Source organism: Indicator indicator, chromosome 13, assembly GCF_027791375.1.
Source record: "Indicator indicator isolate 239-I01 chromosome 13, UM_Iind_1.1, whole genome shotgun sequence".
NCBI lineage: Eukaryota > Metazoa > Chordata > Aves > Piciformes > Indicatoridae > Indicator > Indicator indicator.
Genome location: NC_072022.1, coordinates 12,748,884 through 12,768,681, shown reverse-complemented (window position 1 = coordinate 12,768,681; position 19,798 = coordinate 12,748,884). Strand labels below are relative to the sequence as shown.

General features: G+C 40.3%; 1 protein-coding gene across 1 annotated transcript in view; it reads right to left on the bottom strand.

Annotated features, from left to right (window-relative positions):
* LOC128970856 (glypican-5-like) overlaps positions 1-19,798 on the bottom strand; it is a 371,775-nt gene that overhangs the window by 147,007 nt on the left and 204,970 nt on the right. Inside the window, exon 7 of the mRNA XM_054386218.1 lies at positions 4,355-4,475. Within this exon, the coding sequence (XP_054242193.1) occupies positions 4,355-4,475 (121 nt within the window). The remainder of the gene's footprint in view (positions 1-4,354; positions 4,476-19,798) is intronic.

Sequence of the window (19,798 nt, the reverse complement as noted above, 5' to 3'; positions counted from 1 at the left end):
TTGCTATGATGGCAAACTTTGCACCCAAACCTAAAAGGAATTCAAGTTACCTGCATTTCTTAGTTCATCTGGCAGGTCCATGAGACTTTTGGTGGGGAAAAGAAATTGTAAAAATATATGGGCACAGATTCAGCAAGACCTGCCATGACATTGCTCTCATTTTAAGCACTAGGATATTACACTGTCTTCTTGAATTACAGCCATGCCCTAAGCATTCATCTCTAACAGACAACAGCAAAACACACTGATTCTCAAAATCTGTCAAGATTAGATTTAGGCTGACAAGAGACAAATAAGTTAAACTTGTGCAATACTTATTATATTATAATCCTTCATGTGACCCTGCATGGTTGCAGATACAGTCAAAGATTTTCCCTTTTTCTCTAACATTCTCATTGCTTTTCAATACACTTGATCCTTTAAGATTTTTAACCTTGGCTTCAGAACCACTTGTGTTTGAACTGTGAAAAGCATTATGCTGACATAAAAACATTAAAACATATTTAAGTGATTATGTGGCAAGAAGAAGTACTCAAAAAGGTACAATATGGGTTTTAACGTTTATTATCAGGTGCGGTTCACATCTGCTTATTTCTCAAGAAGAGGGAAGAAAAGATGCTATTTCTAACTCCTAGCTTTTCAAAATCAACATGGGACTTCACATATTTTGGTTTTGCATTATTAAAAGTTACTGTAAATTCTCTTGGTAATTGTATTGATATGTGAATCCGCAGCTACAATAAACTCTTCAAATGCATTATCTGACAGGGATGCAAATAGCAGTAATTGTTGAATAATATTCTCTAAATTTCACTTTACTTCTGGCTTTCCAAAGTGGTTATAAAATAGCCTGCTATTTGCATAATCTTTAAAAAACGAAACAAAATCTAAAAAAAAAAACCCACAAAAACCAACCAACAACAACCAAAAAACCCCATCAAAACAACAACGATGTGGTGAGGATTTAAGTCCCAGAAGAAAAAACTGAGGAGCTGCTATAATCTCCAATGAACTGGCTCTTGTAATGTGTTGGAGTTGGGATGCACCAACTAGAACTTGTAATAGCACAAAGGAGAATGGATTTAGGCTTGAGGAGGGTAAATTTAGACTGGATATTAGAAAGAAATTCTTGTAAAGAACAGTTTGCCCAGGGAGGTTGTGGATGTCCTCTCCTTGGAGGTGTTCAAGTCCAGGTTGGATGAAGTCTTGAGCAATCTGGTCTAGTGAAAGGTGTCCCAGCCCATGGCAGGGCAGTTGGAACCAGATGGTCTTTAAGGTCCCTTCCAACACAAACCATTCTATGATTCTATGAAAAATACATCGACAAACGTTTTGTTTGTGTCCATGACATTTAGGGTCAATGAAGTTACTAATCTCTTTACATCTGTGGATAATTCCTAACAAAGAACTGGCTACTGGACACCAAAGACTGTTAGTCTGGGATATAAATGCTATTTCTGCATGGGAGGTGACAAGCCACTCTTGCTCACAGCCTTGTGCTGCATCATTACCTCAGTAGCCAGAGGCCCACGTTATCTCAACCCTCACCTGCTTTGAGCACAATGGGTGAGACTGCTGGCATAGGGCAAGGAGCCTGTGGTTATGATAAGAGCTGTGATCCAGCAGAAGACAAGAGGTGGAAGGGGATCTAAGATAGCAGCAATTAGATTTGCTTCAGAAATGAATTGCTGAACTAAGGTATATCTTCTAGAAAAATGAATCCTGTTGAACATAGCTGTAGTTGACAGCACTCCGAAAACCTCAGCAAACTGACCTAGCAGTAGATGATTCTGATCTTCAAAACCACACACCTTTGCAAAACAAAAATGAAAGGAAGAATGCCAAGTGGTCCAGACTCTCTGAAGATGCAGCATGGCTGGAACTTGTTTTGGTAAGACAGAAATGTTATTTCTTTTAAAAAGTCTCAACAAATCTGTCTCCCATCCAAGGAGACACTTTCTTCTGGGCAGTTTAGCAGTATTAAGTGGTAGATGACTATTGGGGCCTAGGCACATCAGATCACCTATGATGTACGCTCTGTGCGTTGCTTTGGCCTATGCTGTCCAGGCTTCCTGCCTCCCTAGGATTGCTTCTGGATATACAATATGCAACTACTGCTTAAAATAGTGTAGCAAATGTCAAATATTTAAGAAATATTAAAAAAGATACAAAGATAATGCCTTCTTTTGTCACTCTTTAGATTCCACTTATGTATTGCTTAAAAAAAAAAAAAGAGTAATTTGATGAAAAAAAAAATCAATTTGCCCACAAAATGAGTAACGGGATTCTGTGTAACACTTCCTCTATAAAGTCTGCACACACTATTGATGACACTTTAAAGTCCTGATTTAATCGGCTTTTCAGTGTCAGTTTTTATTTGTGTATTAATATCACAACTGAAATAAAAATTCAAGAAGCAGAAAACAGCTACACATGTTTGATGTTGTATGTGAAAGCCTTAGATATTTAGCAACTTCTTTGATGCTTTGATCTCTGAAGAAATCTTACTAAAATTATGATCAAAGGAATTTATATTATCCCAAGTACTTAAGAACAAACCATCTCAGGGCAATAATCAGTATTCTGTTTAATCCTTCACCCTTGGAATCCATTTTTGCTAAGCACCTCAGTCTGATGGGAGTTACGTTTACTTAAGGATGATATTCTCCTAAAACAGAATTAGAAGTAACAGCAACACTTCCAACTTACAGAGAGAGCTATGAACTGGATTTTATTCTTCTGGCTAAAAGAAGTGTTTTTTCAACGCACATAATTTCAGGAAATTGGTATGCAACTCATTATGTGACTGTTCAGGTTTCTGTTTTTCTGCAGCAGACAAAGAAATAGAATTTCCAAAACACAGCTACTTTTAATTTAATCTATTCCTAACGATTTCCTATTGTCAGTGTTTATAGAAGACTATTACACAGATTGATATATCTAATATTTATAAAGTAAATTAACACTCTACTTTATAACATGCAAAGGCAGATAAATAATGAATTATCCTTTTCATCAATCTGACCACATAATGTCTATTTCACTGTAATATTAAGCACCACATCAGACTGGTTGTTATAATCCCCCATGGCAACTTAAATCAAAGAGTGTGATACAAAGAATCCCTAAACTGCTGCTGACAGAATAGTAAAAAGAACATTAGAGCCAAGCAAGATTTAACAAAAACACTAATTACTGGTTAGATTATGGATTTACCACTGGTGGGTGCTGAGAAGTAAAGGAGGGTTGTACTTTTGCAGGAGTAAGAGATCAAACCAGGACTCCCAGCCATAGCCGACTCTTAATTACCTCCCATATCCTGACTAAGCAATTCCTCCTCCCATTTTACCTGTTCAGATTATTTTTCTTCCTGCACACTCCACTCTCAAGGTGGACTTTAATTTTACAATGGTTTTCTACTAACTATTTACATCCCTGTGCTCCATCACTCTTTAACGGTGAAAGATTACGAGTAGACTAATGTGCAAATGGATCTGACTCTGAACACACTGTTGTAAGCATTCTTCCAAGCTGACTGGAAAACATGCCTCCTTTAAATGAAAATCAATCTCTGTTAAATGTGTTAGATCCAGCTCATTTGGAATAGCACTGCTTGAAGAGCTCACCAAGAGGTGTGCTGAAGCAATAACATCAGAGAATCATGCACTCAGCTTTGAGAGATGACAGATGCAACAGAACTGCACTGTCTGAGAGGACCCAGAGAGATGATAGAGGCAGACAAAAGTTAATTGTGCCTCTGACAAACTCATTGGCAGGTTACCTTTCTTTTTGGGCTGAGGGGCTTGACAACAAGGTTTGTCAATAAATGTTTTCAAAGGTACAAGGTTAATTCATCCTGGAGCACCTTCTGTCCTGACTTCAGCATTCCATATGGTTCATCTATCACACCCTCATAGATCCATTTTTCCTTTTGATCTGTTTATAATACCTGCACCACTGGCAAACAGGAAGCTGCACAAAGAAGGGGAGATTCCTCCAACACAAGAATGTCACAGGACTCCCAAAGTGCTCACACAGCCTGACTCTAGTCACAAGTTTCATGTGAACTGTGGGGCTTCCTCCAAAGTCCTGGGACTGTAAGACAATCAACAGCTTCTGAAGAACAACCAGGAATTAGAGTAACCTCCAAGGAAGTAAGTTTTCCTCATTAGAGGTAAACCAGATGGCACAATAAACCCTTCACTTGCCTTTAGAACCAGGTCCACTCCATGGCTATTTCAGGTCTGTGATCTTGGGAAATGGAGCATGAGAAGCAGTACCAGCTAGTAATTTCAGCTTCAGCTCTGATATCAAACCCAGTGGTAAAATGCTTGTATATCTAAAAATTACTTACTTTATTAAAGTGCTGAAGTTTATCAATCAAATTATTGATGAGTGGGTCTAGTCCTCTGACTTTCAGTTCTGGATTATTAACCTGTGCCTTCAGTCCATTGGAAACAACTCTGCTGGTGTAACTGAAAAAGAGAAACAAAAGAAGACATCAGTGACTGGAACCATATCCATTGGAATCAAATTAAATGGAACATTGAAAAAGCAAATATTCTGTGAATGGGAATAGATATTTTAAAATAAATATTTATGTTTTTAAATGCACCAAACCAGAATAAAAAAAAATAAATGAGAGTTTCTTGCAGTATCATTTATCACTTCAAACCACTGAAGTCATGAACTGGCAAGTTCATAACTGTAATAGAGGTTTCTTTCATTCATATTTGAACTGACATTCTCAAATTCTTCCATGGAGCAATCAAAGGTTAGAGGCTCCAAAAAAAAAAAAATATCATTCTTTCATAATTACAAAACCCCAAAGACTTTAAGAAAGAAACTAAACACCATAACACTGAAGTAAATTCCAATTAAATTGCATCCTGATTTTGAAAAGATTCTTAATCAGTGTGAGATTGGACTTTTCTTGCCAGACTAGCAGTTAATCACCAAACTGCCTAGAGACACTGTAGAGCAACACCTGTTCTTCTACCAGTGCTCCTCACCATGCCATATCTGCATCATGAACTCACTACTCGGTCCATGTACAGGAATTCTCTCTAACCATTATCCTTTATTTGAGGAACAGCAGCTGTTCTTCCACTACAACAACCTGTCTCTTACCACTTTTGTCTCACTACTTGCTGACAAAACAGTTTCTGCCAGTCCTTTCTGGAATAAACCAGTGCATTCTCAAAACCTAATTGGCTTGGGCTCTACTCATGTACTCTCATGGGGAAAAGTCCAGGATTGTGCACATTTAGTCTCTACTTCTGAACACATCTTTATCACAGTTGAGGAGGTTAGTTCATCAGCACACATACGCTGAATCAAATGTTCCCTGGCAGTATCCACACTACTGCACATCAGCTCCAGCACTGATCTGTTTGTTCATGATTTAAGTTCAACCCAGCTACAAGACTGCAAAACCTAGAATGCAGAGCCATCTTTTTGGTGAGTCATGCTTTTGAGGGTTCTAGGTAACCACTCTCATTCGTTCAGCACTCATTTGTCACAAAGTGCATTGTAGATGTGTGCATAACCAGTTATGAACTAACAAATGACTATCATTAAACCAAACTCTTCTAGACACACATACGTGCCTGGGAGGATCTCATTAAGACAACATGTTGGCATTTTTGTAAGTCAGGTGGTAATCAGATGTGCCCCTTTGGACTGAAATGTCAAAAGAAACGTGCCACTACATTTTTTACTCTGATCACACCTACATACTTCAGTATCTCAGATGCTCTCCTACCAGTGAATTTTTCACTGCAAACCAATTTGTGCTGAAGCTGAGGACAGCACTTCAAAGTAGAAAAAAGTGCCTGAATTCTATTGCTGAAATTGACAGAATGTGGCAGGGAAAGACCTCACTCTCCAAATAGATTGGTCTTATCTTAATTTCATTTAGGATGAACAATATGTTTTATGCAAACTGCTAGCAAAGCATACTGTAGTACAGTGATGTAAAAGATGTGGTTTAAAAAGAGAAACAACTGAGAACCATCCACCTTTGCAGTAACCTCAATAAATTTCACTTCTCTGGGAAAAAAAAAAAGAGAAGAAATTGCGAAAAATCACGTTTTTCACTGATAGCCAGATAATATTTAGAGGACAAACATTAAGGGAATCCTTTTTCAATGAGTTTGCATTTTTTTTGGTTCACTGAGTCTTTTAAAGGTAACGTTCTAATTTTCCTTGCTGTGTAACTCACACAAGTATAAACTAATCTTGAAGCAGAAACTTTCACAATGTGATGGTATGTGCCAAATAATGCTCAGGATCTGATCTTACAAATGGAATCAGAGAGCTGGACCAATGCCCTAAGGAGGAAATTATTTTGAAGTCAAGACTGCTATAGATGGTATGAATCCACATCAATTCATTTGGACAGTACAGGAATACTGCTGGACCTCACCTGCCATTAGGCTTTAATCACAAATCATTTTATTTGCTGAATGCTTATCATTATTCACTGTGTAAAAGCACATGGTTACTCACTGTAGCTGTACAGGGACACCTGACACAGCTTTTTGAGATCATCTAGTTGCAACACAGGGTAAATTTAATTTAATGGGGCAGCTCATGGCCTTCACGAGTCTGTTCAGTGATTCTTTGTGTGCATTGCTTTGTCTGACCAGAAACTCATCAACAGCAACAAAAAGCAAGGGTTTTCTTGACTGCTCCCCATTCAACCTCTGGTTAGAGCTATTGGAATTTCTCTAGAGGCTTATATGTCATTATAATCCAGGATAAAGAATGCAAAATTGCTTTCCCTTCCAAGCTGATTGGGAATTTTTTTGGCAAATGATATTGTTTTCTTTTTTCATGATACTGTTTTTTCCCCCCTGTGAATCACACACCTCCATTAAATGCTTCTAAGTAGTATCACAAGCCTACAGCATCACAAAACCAACTTGGGTTTCGCCATAATGACCTGTAATTTCTTCTTGTCTTGTGTGTTCTTACTGAGAGATTACTTCTGTAATGAATCCAAGTCCAGAAAGACTCAGATGAACTAAAAGATGATGAGTCTAGAGAAGGTGGACAGCACCTCTAGGGGAGGAGGAGATATGGTAGAGAACTGAAGAACTGCACCGCCAGGGAGAACAAAGGAATTCCTCCAGTCCATCACAGCCAAGAACTAAAGACTGTATTAGAAAAAAACTGAAACTACTGTGACTCCTTCTACTAGCTCTGTATTATGCAAAAATACTTTGAAATAAGCACTATACATTTCCTGAAAGATAATCTGATTGCTTCACTTCTTTGCACTATCTAAAACATTTTTTTTTGTTGACATCAGATCCTGAATTACTGGAAATGTACATTAAGTAAGATCAGAAATTGGCTTGCTTTATTTAATAATCTGCAATTTAACTGAAATATTGTAGTACAGAATTGTTAACTCTGCCTGCAGCTCTAGTACTTTATTCATACTAAACCCAGAAATGTCAGTAGGAACAGGCAGGAAAGTTGTATTAAAATACTGTCATTGGAGCAATCCTGAAAGTAATTGTTACACTGGAGCCCAAGGAAGAGCATGTGCGGACAGAATTTTCATCCAGACCACAAGTCTCATGTCAGTGTTATTCCACTGATTATTTGGGCAAAGCTTTGATGCTTTAAAAAAACAAACAAAAAGATATTATATATATAAACCCCCCAAACTCCAGTTTTACAGTACTTCAGAAGAACAGTAGCCATTATTTTTGATCTTGGCTAACATAGCTCATCACAAGTTTTTTAAAAATAGGTAAAAAAGGAAATGCTGTTTCCATGTGGATTTGTTTCAACTGAATGCACATTTTTATTTTCTGTATAAATATAGATAGGTTAAGATATTTGAGTCTAAACACATATTTTAAAACAAAGCCAGATGCCATTCTGAAATGTGTTCTTTTTAACTCCACATATGGAAAGAGATCAAGGTACAGGATTCCCTCAAAGATAAATATGGCTTTTTAGATAGTTTGGTATTAAAAAAAAAAAAACACAAAAAAAAAAAATCACCAAAAAACAAAACCAAAAAACATATAGAATAGAAATAACCTCAAATTCCAGGCAGGAACTGCCTCAGAGGTAGATCTAACCAGCAGTGATATTTAGCCACAAATCCCCAAGAAACGGGATGCTGTTTTCACACCACTTCCTTTCCTCCTTACAGAAAACTACACCAGGCAGGGTAGAAGTGTCAGAGAATGCTCTTGCAAGAAGTTTTCCCAAGTTTTATTTATCAAGCTCAGGATGGGAGACTATTTTACTCTACCCCATACACCTTAGGGTGCTATTACCCTGATTTGGTCCACTAGCAGCCAGTGAGCACCTGAGCTTTGGTTCAGTGGCTAATACTGTCCCTTTCCTGAATGCCATCTGCTCCAGCACACGTGGTCACCAGAGGGATTACTGAGCAAGATCTGTGTTGCCTGTAAAACCACCCAGAAGTAGATACCACTCTGCAAATAATAACTAAAATGAAGTAAAATTACATCTTTTTAGCCCCATGTGTTTGAAAGTCAGACACTGGCCGCAGGCTCTCATTTGCTAACAAAACTCTGAGGGAGCCTCTTTATTCCAGCAGGGTACTCAATGCACTGTCAGAGCAGACACCACTCGTGACCACTGAATGACTCAGAGGTTAAAGGGTTAGAGGGGGAGAAGGAAGGGAAGAGCTTTGAATATGTCATTTAGCAAGAAGTGAGAAAGAGGGATAAGCTATTTAACTGGCCTTGAGATCCACTAAACAATTTAGTTGCATTAGGCCTGGTTTACCAGATGGTGTGTTTTGTCTTGCATTTATTCCTAATTTGACCCTTGGGCTGGAATGGTTTGCCTGAAATTCAGTTATGTGAATCCACTGCTGATGTACACCAGCCTGTTGTGTCTCCAAATTAAGAATTTCTGGACATTTCCTTGTAGTTTTTAGATGCACCCTTTGGCACTGACCTACAGAGCTCTTCAAGCAATGATGTTCTCCCAATTCAAGGAACACAGAAGTATGCACTGACCAGTAAGAGCTGTGACACTGCACACCTGTATGGTTGCAGAATCTTGAAATCATTCATCAAGATTATCAGCTTTGATCTGATTCTTCCCACTGCCTTGCAAAATGGAAAGAACAAGCACAGTATGTCCCAATTGTATATCCCTTGTCTGGTTATCAGACTTGCTTCCCCTCAGTAAGCAACCTCAAGGAAGCAAAGCAAATGCCTTTTTCCTGAAGCACTGATGCTTAGATAAAATTCTCCAGCAGGAAGCACTAGTCAGCACAGGATTCTCCTTTCATTCAGCTGTCCCTAAGATGCTCTACAGGACATGTACCCTCATCAAATTATCTGATAATACCAAGTTGGGAGGATTGGCTGATACACCAGAAGGCTGTGTGGCCATTCAGCAAGATCTGGACAGACTGGAAAGCTGGGCAAAGGGGAACCTAATGAGGTTCAACAAGGATAAGTGTGGAGTCCTGCACCTGGGGAACACCACCATCATGCATCAGTGCAGATTAAGGATTGACCTGCTGGAAACCAGGGCCATGGAGAAGGACCTTGGAGTCCTGGTGGACAGTAAGTTATCCACAGGACAGCAATTTGCCCTTGTAGCCGAGAAGCCCAATGGTATCCTGGGGTGCCTTGCCAAGAGTGTGGCCAGCAGGTCAGGGAAGGTTCTCCTTCCCCTCTACTTTGTTCTGGTGAGACTGCATCTGGAGTACTATGTCCAGTTCCGGGCTCCCCAGTTCAAAAGGGACAGGGATATACTAGAGAGTCCAACAGAGGGCTATGAGGATGATTAAGAAGGGAGTAGAATATCTGTCTTATGAGGAAAGGCTGAGAGACCTGGGGCTGCTTAGTCTGAAAAAGAGAAGACTGAGAAGAGATCTTATTAATGTGTATAAATAACTGAAGGGTGGGTGTCAGGAAGGGGGTAGTCTTTTTTCAGTAGTGTCCTGTGATAGAACAAGGAGCAATAGATACAAACAGGAACACAGGAAGTTCCACCTAAACATGAGAAAAAACTTCTTTAATGTAATGGTGATGGGGCACTGGACCAGGCTTCCCAGAGAGGCTGTGTAGTCTCTTTCTCTAGAGACTTTCAAGACCTGTCTGCATGAGTTCCTGCGTGACCTGTCCTAGGTGGCCCTGCTTTGGCAGAAGGGTTGGATTGGATGATCTTCAGAGGTCCCTTCCAGCACCTACCATTCTATGAGACTAGCAGTGGGCAAGTTGTCCCTTGTCCCCCTACCCTGCCTCTTTCCCATCCTTGTCATCAAAACTGACCATCAGACAGACTGCTTCACCTCCTAGCTACTCCCACAGCAGCATCACTCAGGGAGATGTCCAATACCACACTTTCTCCCACTTCTGTAATAGCCTAGCAAAACTGGCTCACAGGCACTGAGCACCTTTCTGAGAGGTCTCAAAGAAAGGCGTGATCAATCTGTGACCAGTGGTGCTCTCTAAGAATTAAAGGCTCTTTCACTAAGCTGCCACAACAAACAGTTAGCGTTGTAAAAAAAAAAAAAAAAAGTATAAAAGGAATATATCATGATAATTGGCAGCCATGAGTTAAAAAAACACCCTGGTTTGCAGATTTTGGGTTTGTCTTATAATTCAGTTTTTTCTAATCCATCCAATTGAAAAATTCAGTGTCCAAATGCTCTCTAGAACTAAATCTTGGATGATTTCATGACTGTACCATTTATTTACATGGTCTGATCCAGTAAGTCATTCTGCAGTTAGCTCCATTAACTCAAATGGATTTGTTCCTTGTTTATAGGAATGGTTTCAGTCATGCCTCCACTCAGAAAAAGCGCACTAGCAGCAGCTGAACTCTACTGAGCAGCTGACAAAGGTGTCCCCTAACAAGCAACATCCTGCAAAAACACTGTGCAAGGGCACATGTTAAGAAATCCTTGAAGCTCCACATCTTTTCAGGCCCTTGCATGCCGGACTGAAGGCTTTTGTGTGATTGCAACTTCCTGAGTAACCTGAAAACCAGTGGGGTGTTTGATTTTAATGAAAAAAAAAAAACATATGCCAGTAGAGTGCAGAAGCAATTCTACTGATGCCAGTGGAGTCACACTAGGGTAAAATCTACATGAAATGAAAATCAGAAACTTTGTGCACAATGAAAAACATTTTCATGTCTTCTAAGTGATCAGCTGAGTAGAAGTGCAGCAATATTCTCCAGAAGGAAGATTTCTCTGTTTAAAAATACCTACATAAAGTGTTCATTTTGAAACAATTAAATATCTACCAACAGCCTACAAGAAAGCTCAAGTCTAGCACATAATGAGTGTAGCTGCCCTGAAGATTTTGTGAAGCAGAACTGACATAATGTGAATACTCTCTTTGCTAGAACTAATCTAACAGGCTTCAGTGGAAGTTTCACAAATAATCTTGCTTATTAGTGATTATGGGAAACGATGAGGCAAGTACAGTGTGCTAATGAGATAATTAAAAAGAAATCATCACAAAGACAAATAGCTTTTACAAGCTATAGTCTAGAAGATAAAGACAATTGTAAGACTGCTGGTAAAAGAACAAGTTATCAGAAGTCTTCAAGTGACTGGGTGATGCCACCCCATGACCACACTGGAAATCCCAGTGATAAGCAACTCAGGGAGGGAATGTACACGTAACAGATCTTACCATCAAAAAGATGTGTTCATCAGCCTTTTTCAGAACCATGCTGAAAATATACTGACTTGAGCTTCACTGGGTACTTGTATAATGCTTGAAAAGTGGTGTAAAAATGTCATTACAACCTGAAACAGTCCACATTATCGTCCTAGGTACAGGAAAAGTTAATACTACCTTCAAGGCACCAAGAAACCACTAAAGAAATTTGCAGAAGTTAATTGGACAGTCTTTATTATGTTGAGGGAAGGAAAGTAGTTGCCTGAAATAACATCAGATAGGAAAGCTCTTTAGTTTCAAGTGGAATAAACTCTACAGGACATGTAAATGATACCTCTATACCCATCAAAGTGAATATAATGAGCAATGAAAATGATAAAAACCCAAAACCTGAGAACCTAACTGGGAACTGGCAGCATAAAGACCATTTGCCATGAAATGAATCTGAGAAACAGAACAGAAAATAGAACAATAAACAACCAGTATATACTGATCAAAGCAACATCTGTGGCCATTCCTAGGGGAAAAAGTAAAGCTAATCTGAAACACCTTTTTCTCAATAACTGCTGGAGTGGGGGAGAGCATTCTTCAAGTACAAACAGGAGAACAGAGCTGAGGTAAATCCTGATGGAGAATCTGATTCTGCACCTCTCAGAGGCTGGCAGCTTGCACCCTGTTCAGGAGGCTGTAGAAGATGAATGGAAGCACATTACTGCCTATCTTTCTAACCTGCCAGGTGAAAATACTGATGGAAAACAGGACTGACTCAGCAAAAAAGAAAATGCAGTCTCAAGAGAGGAGAGGATTAACTCTTAACAAAAAAACATAAAAGCAGGCTACCATTAAACTTCACAGCAGTGGAGAGTGAATGAATATCAAGCAAGGGCTCATAATATTTAGTTGATAGGACTTTTGGCAGGCGAAGGTGGCAAGGACCCAGTTCCCTTTCTGGAAACCCTGGGTGGACACATAAAAATTAGGCTTGATAGATGACCAGAGGTATACAAAATGATGTTCTATGATCAGAGCATAGATATTTTTATAAAGCAAAATAGGGAATGTCCTAATTTCCACAGTATCAGACTTATGTCACAGGGAGATGACCTTGCCTGTGGCTCATTAAAGGCAAAGCAAAACAAAACGTAATAAAAAATACATTAATGCTAAGAGGTCAAAATCTCAGCTCTGCTCAGAAGTCAGTTTCTCCAAATACACTTGGACACACATGGGAGATTAATGAGCAGCTGACAATAGTGAATACATGAACTGCAGCTCTGCATGAACTGAAGTCAGAGACTGAACTCTGCACTCAAACAGTTTTGGCTTAAGCCCTCTGGCTTTGGCACCCCCCACCATACTCATTGCAGCCTACAGCTCCTACGGAGGCAGCCCTGGGTCCCTACCACATTTCTCTGGTACTTCCACAAACAAAACTACTGCTGAGCCCAGCAGTGCAGCATGCCTGGTGTTGAACACCACTGCTCCTGCAGCAATTTCAAGCTTTCTGTCTCAGTTTCTAACGCTTTCCACAACAGTGATCCCCATGCTTATCTACCCTGACAATAATGCCAACGTGACCTTGACTTGCTTACTTCATTCTAAACTCTCTTCCTCTCTCTCATGCCAATTTGAAGAACCTTCCCAGGCTACTCTTTGAGGTGATTCACTGCATACCTTCACTCCTCCCTCAATGCCTACATGTATTGCCACACTGACAAAGCCCTCAACTGCTACCAAAGCTGGTGCTCTGTACTGGGAAGCTGCACTTAGCTGGTATTACAGGACACAGAGAGTAGATCAGATATAACATTCCTTCCCATCTCATACAGTGAAAGAGATGTTTGAATACTCCAGGCTTCAGTATAATGCAGATGAGATTTGTGCTCTCTGTAGCCCTGTCACTTTCCCTGGCTGTTTTGGCTCCTGACCATTTTGTATTCTAAACATGCACTAACACACATTCGATTTTGGGCCCTTTCACAGCTTTTCCAACAGATGCGTGCAGAGCTATTCAAAGCAATTCTTATCTGCTCCAGTGCCTTCACTTCTACTCAAGTCTTAATATCTTATAGCAGATGTTTGGTCCTTTAGCCACAGATGAAAGAGTTATTGACCCTTTCTGGGCTGAAGGAGTGTGAGGTACACAGTTCCAATATATTCCTATTTCCAGGTTAAAAACTTTATCAAATAAAGTGGTCATGCTAAATTGTATATAAGTAAAAAGTAAATAGGAGTAAGCCATATAGAAAGAGATCAGACACTAAGACTTCCAAATCTCCTGACTCAGAGTTCTTAAACTTCTTCCCTTTTTCTTAATCTTTTTCACCAGCAAGACAGCTGAATTCATCATTCCAAAGCACCAAAGTTTTATTCCTTATAGAGGAAGCAATATTTTATTGCAGAAACTATGAGCTACCTGTTCAACTCACCAAAAGATTTATAGATTTCATCCAACTCCTTCCTTTTGCTACTGCCTAACTGGCATAGATCAGGATAATCAACATTTATTGTTCCCCTAACAGCTGAACAACAGCCAAAACACACTTAGGATATTCTGCTGCCACAGGCTGATAGCTGTGGGTATTGGGTCAGACTTAGCTTAATTACAATTATTCTGTAGGTATCCTTATTGCTACAATTCCTTGAAGATACACCCAGATTTCTTCCATACTAGGGATATGTTTTGAATATGGACTTTTTCAGTGCCACCTTCCTGGTCTGGAAATAGATTAGGCAGGTAACAATTTAAATTTGTCCCTAGCTTATACCTAAGGTCAGCATCCTGTAAAAATCATAATTTTTGTCACTCTTGAAAACACTGCAGAAAATGCTAGTGCTTGTGGAGGGAAAGTGTGGTCTAGTTACAGAGACTAAAATGCCTTAGCACTTGTGCTAGAGAAGTGTTTGCCCAGGTCAAGGCTGAAGAGCTCAAGAGTAATGTGGGAAACTGAGTGCCCCAATTAATGTTTTTGTCATTAAATACAAAGCATTGTTTTCCTGCTTGAGTGTTTGGTACTTCTCACAAAAATAACTGCACTAGTAGAGAGGTCAAATGTAGAAAGATTTTCCTGTCATGACAAATTTGAAAATGAGAATAGTTATACAAAAATCAATTTACTTAACCTATGCTATTCTTCTGCTAATACTGTTGAAGATTTATGGTTGGTTAAAACTGTTCCACAGTTTAGTCTCTTTTCCACTTGATTTTGCAGTAACATCACAATCCTGAGTTCATGATTTTATACTTTGTTGTCACAGACACAGACAGCGACACAAATTCAACCCAAGTTCACTGCAGGATTAACTACACTGAGGACTGAATCATTAGGGGAAAAACATATGCCACAAAATATTGTGCAGAGGAAAACCTAAGAAGAAAACTAAGGGCAGGGAATCCTTTTTCCCCCATGGCAAACATCCTCTTCTTGAAAATTCAAGTGTCACTGTGGCTTCTGTCCTGAAGCATTTCCATTCAATCCTCTGAAGCCTGATCTTATTTTTTATTTCTAAGATGACACTTCTGACAAACTTGCAAGTTAGTGGCTTGTTTCCTCTCGGGTTTTGATTTCTGTTGCACAGATCTCCTTTCCCTTATACCCCCCTCAAGAGCTCTAATACCTTTGTGTTAGTTACAGTAAAAATACTTGCTAGAAAATCCCCAGGTAAATAAACACAAGGCAGATCACGAGACTCAGTAAACCCAGGTAAACTCAAACGACCTTCCCATCACACATAGACATTGTAGTACACTCACAAATGTATTTTTCTTACTTTTTACCTAGAAAGACACCTGAAAGCAGAAAACCAGACTGGATAATGTAACATAGATAAAAATAAGTCCAACAGGGCATGATGCTATATGCAACAGAGAAAGCAACTGATACGTACTCAAACAAGTAAATGATGTTGCAGTGATCACAGGGACTCTCACATAGCCCTCATCTACAAAAAGTCCCTTTTGACCTGAATTCTTTTTTTCCTTTGCATTTAAGTATCATCACAAATAATCTGTTTAGTAATAACATGCTACTATTCTCAGTTTAATTTTAGGAGATGAAATTATGGTCCCTTAAGCAGAGAGCCCAAAAGAACCCTGTCCCATCCAGTTCCCATTGATTATCTAGGTCTAAAGAATTTTGGCTCACACCTAGAAGATACTAATGAGCAGGGAATCAAATGTTCATCTCCCACAATAACCCACATGCTGCATCCCTCCTGATCCTCCCTGGTTTATAACAACAGGGATAAAGAGGCATCTTTTCCACCCTCCTGTATAAAGACACACTGGTACCATTGGCCTGTCACAAATTACATGACTGGAATACCTGCCTCCAGGAGCAAAGGCTCACCTGGACTTTCTTACCATCCCTCTTAGCACCTTGGAAGGAGCAAGATGCGGTTTGCACTATTGCACTGCCAGCACAAGGCCAAGGAGACACCCAAACATGGTCAGGACATACCCACAAGCTAGGCAGGCATGGCTAAGGCAAGAGGAATCCTCCTTCACCCACTGGAGAACTCATGAAAGTGCCTTTTCGTGAATGCTCCCCAGAAAACATGCATGAGCACTTGAAAGCAGAGTCCAAGCACTTCTCCCAGTAAGACAAGGAGGTGAGGACCTGTCAAGCAGCATGTTGTTTTGGATATAGACATAAGGTGCAACACAAAGTACTTCAGAGCTACAGTGCGACCGCCCCAGTTACAAAAGGAGCTGATAGTTTCAAGTGGTTTCAAGTGGTTGCCAAGGGCCAAATGGACAGAGAGCTCCTTCCTCAAGCACAACAGATGCTCTCCTGAGCTGTGCATTTTTTCAAGTCTTCCCTGAGATGCAGAGAGCTTCTGGAGTTGATACCCCTCAGCATAGGAAATACACACCTGCCTGTGCTGAGCCATAAGGGAGGGCCTACAAATACCAAGAGAAAAACAACAAGAGGACTGACTCGGTTTTCCTGCTAAAATCAGGAAAAAAGAAACAAAACAAAACAAAAAATGGCAGGAAGTCTCTCTCTCTCTTTTTTCTTCTTCAAGACATGTACAGTATTAAAGAACACAAAGACCAAAAGTCATTTTGAACACAAGACAAAAGGCATGAGAGAATAGCAGGCAGTATGTTGGTTTGTTGTGGTGCAACCACCAGCTACAAAGCACCACTTGTTCTATGTCTGCTAAAAATATGATGATGATTAATGGCAAGGATGAAGGAAAAATCAAATAATAGACGGAAGAATAAATGATGTAATGATGTTAAAAAAAGGAAGCATGTGACATTTCAGCATTTACAATAGGATCTGAACAGCCTTCAGTTGTCTATAGTCTCATTCATCTCTGAGCTATCCTGAAGAACTCTACAAAGAGGTACTACTGTGGCTCTGATGGCAGACTGAACAGGCATTAGGCACTACAAACAGCGCACCAACAAATAATAAAGCTGGTTTTCAGTATGTGAAAAAACTGCAAGTCTGTATTGCAGGCATGATCAGTTCAGAGAAAGAAATGGTTCCTTTCACAGATAAAGTCTATTTGGTTAATGCAAAAGCAAAATTTTATTTTATTTTACTATATGATATTAAATTAACACTTTGCCTAAAGTGTTTTGGGGGAATGAGGTTTAAATCTTTTAGGATCAGATCATGAAAGGTGTTTAGGAAATGAGAGTGCAGTCTGGTATTGGAGAACAAAAAAAAAAAAATATTGCAAAAGAAGTAAGACATACCAATTTGGGGGTAAAATCTTCTTTTCTGCAGCTTTATGCACCTACTCCTTTTTAAATGTATCTAGATAAGTTATATAAATATATATAAAAAAGGCTCTGGAGAGACCTCACAGCAGCCTTCCAGTACCTGAAGGAGGCCTATGAGAAAGCTGGGGAAAAGAAATTCTTTACAGCGGGGGTGGTGAGACACTAGAACAGGTTGCCCAGAGAAATTGTGGATGGTCCCTCCCTGAAAGTATTCAAGGCCAGGTTCGATGGAGCCTTGAATAACCTGGTCTAGTGGAAGGTGTCCCTCCCCATGGCAGGAGGGTTGGAACTACGTATCTTTAAAGTCCCTTCCAACCCAAATCATGCTATGGTTCTACAAGAGCTAATAATGCTGGCCTCCTAATTTCTCTCCTGAGTAAGATGGCAAGGACAGCACACGGATACTGGGTATGGATAGCGCTCAATCTGAGGCCATGGGCCCAAATTCTTTGACATCTGAGTGTGTTTGCACTGCTCACTGATTATTCTCAGCCCATGTGAACACTTCCTTGTGGACAGTTGCAATCCATGTCAGAGAGTGTTCTCACTTGGGAAAGTTTCAGGTAGGTGGGGCTGGCACCTGAAAGCAGGGAAAAAAGAGAATTTTTGTACCCTTCAGGGCACTAAGTTCCTTTAATTATGGTGTAGGCTTAAAGGGAAAGGGCTGAGCAGAAAGAGGTGATGGAGATGGAATTGAGTTACCATGGCACCAGTGGTCTGACCCATGGGAAATTGTCCCATTTGAATGGGACCTCCTGACTCTGAAACAAGGTGGCACAAGCTCCTGAAGAGCCTCTGACACCTCCTTTTCTGATCAGCTGGCAGAGACAGACTCGCGTTACGATTGTTCATGATGAAAGTGGTGAAGATAAAGGACAAGCAGGAACCCAGGGGCTTTTGCTGTCTTGTACCTCCCACTAATTGTCCCACTCTGTATCCAGCACAAAGAAGGGACAGAGTCCCACCCTGCTCCTTGAACAGCCACAGACCCAGTTCTCTGCTTCCTATAACAAGTCAAAACCAGTCTTACCACCCTTGGTCACATTTGCAGCAGGGCAGCATACACACGTTTGTTCTTTCTTTCCATGAGCTCTTTCTCAGGACCACTGCAGCATTCTAAGTCAAGCACAGCACCAAGGAACCAAGAGGCAGCCAGCAGGGCACAGGAGCCACAGGCTCCCAGCAGCACTGCAGTGCTGGGCTACACAACTATGCCCATGGCCAAATGGCAGCTGAACAGCAGATACTAGTGGACAGGCTGGCCCAAGAGGCTGCTGCTGCTTCTGAGCAGAGCCCACAGGCTGCAGCCAGGCACGTTTGTGCAGTGCAGCTGTGGATCAGCAGATGGCAGGCTGGCATCAGCCACTCTTACCATGCAAAGCCTCTAGCCTAACCCTGGAGGGACCATGTTCTCCCTCTCCCTTTCCCACCCTCTGCTATGCTCTTAGTTAAGGAGAAAAAACTAAAGTAATAAGGTCAGACTTAAACCCTTCCAAGCTTTTTCATAGACTGCAAGAAGCTTTGGATCACTCAGAGACAATTTAAGGCAGCCAGACATCTTTCAAAAAAGACCACTACACTAACAGTCAATATTCAGATCTGAGGAATAGATGGCTGGAAAAGATCTTGTCTGTGAATATCATGCTGCACAAGGCCTTGATATGACAGCAAACACAAAAATACTCTGTTTAGATACCAGCTGAAGAGTCCCATAAGTTTGTCATCACTAATTGAAAGGGCTTGGAAAAAATCTTGTCTGTGAATATTATCCTGCACAAGGGCTTGATGTGACAGTGAACACAAAACCACTCTGTTTAGATAGCAGCTGAAGAGCCTCATAAGTTTGTCATCATTAATTGAAAGGTTTTCCCCAGTTACAGATTGCCTTAAAATCTGAACATTAAATGATGTCTGAATCTGTTCTGCAGTGCTTTACACAGAAGAGAAATTACTTTATGCACAAATTCACCATCTCTGAAAGTTATACTGAGAAGAGGCAAGAGGAGCACAAGAGGGTACCTCAGTACAAGAGAGATGTGGAGGTACTGAGAATGAATTTAGAAGAGGGCAATGAAGCTGGGGAAGGGCCTGGAGAATAAATCTTACGGGAGTGACTGAAGGAGCTGGGGCTGTTTAGTTTGAAAGAGAGGAGGCTGAGGGGAAAACCTCATCACTCTCTACAACTACCTGAAAGGATACTGCAGAGAGGTTGGTGCTGGTCTCTTCTCAGACGTAATTAATGACAGAACAACGGAGAGGTTGGTGCTGGTCTCTTCTCAGAGGTAATTAGCAATTGAACAGGAGGGAATGGTCTCAAGCTGCAACAGGGTAGGTTTAGACTGGACATTAGAAATTTTTTTTTCACTGAAAGAGCAGTCAAGTACTGGAATGGGCTGCCTAGGGAGGTGGT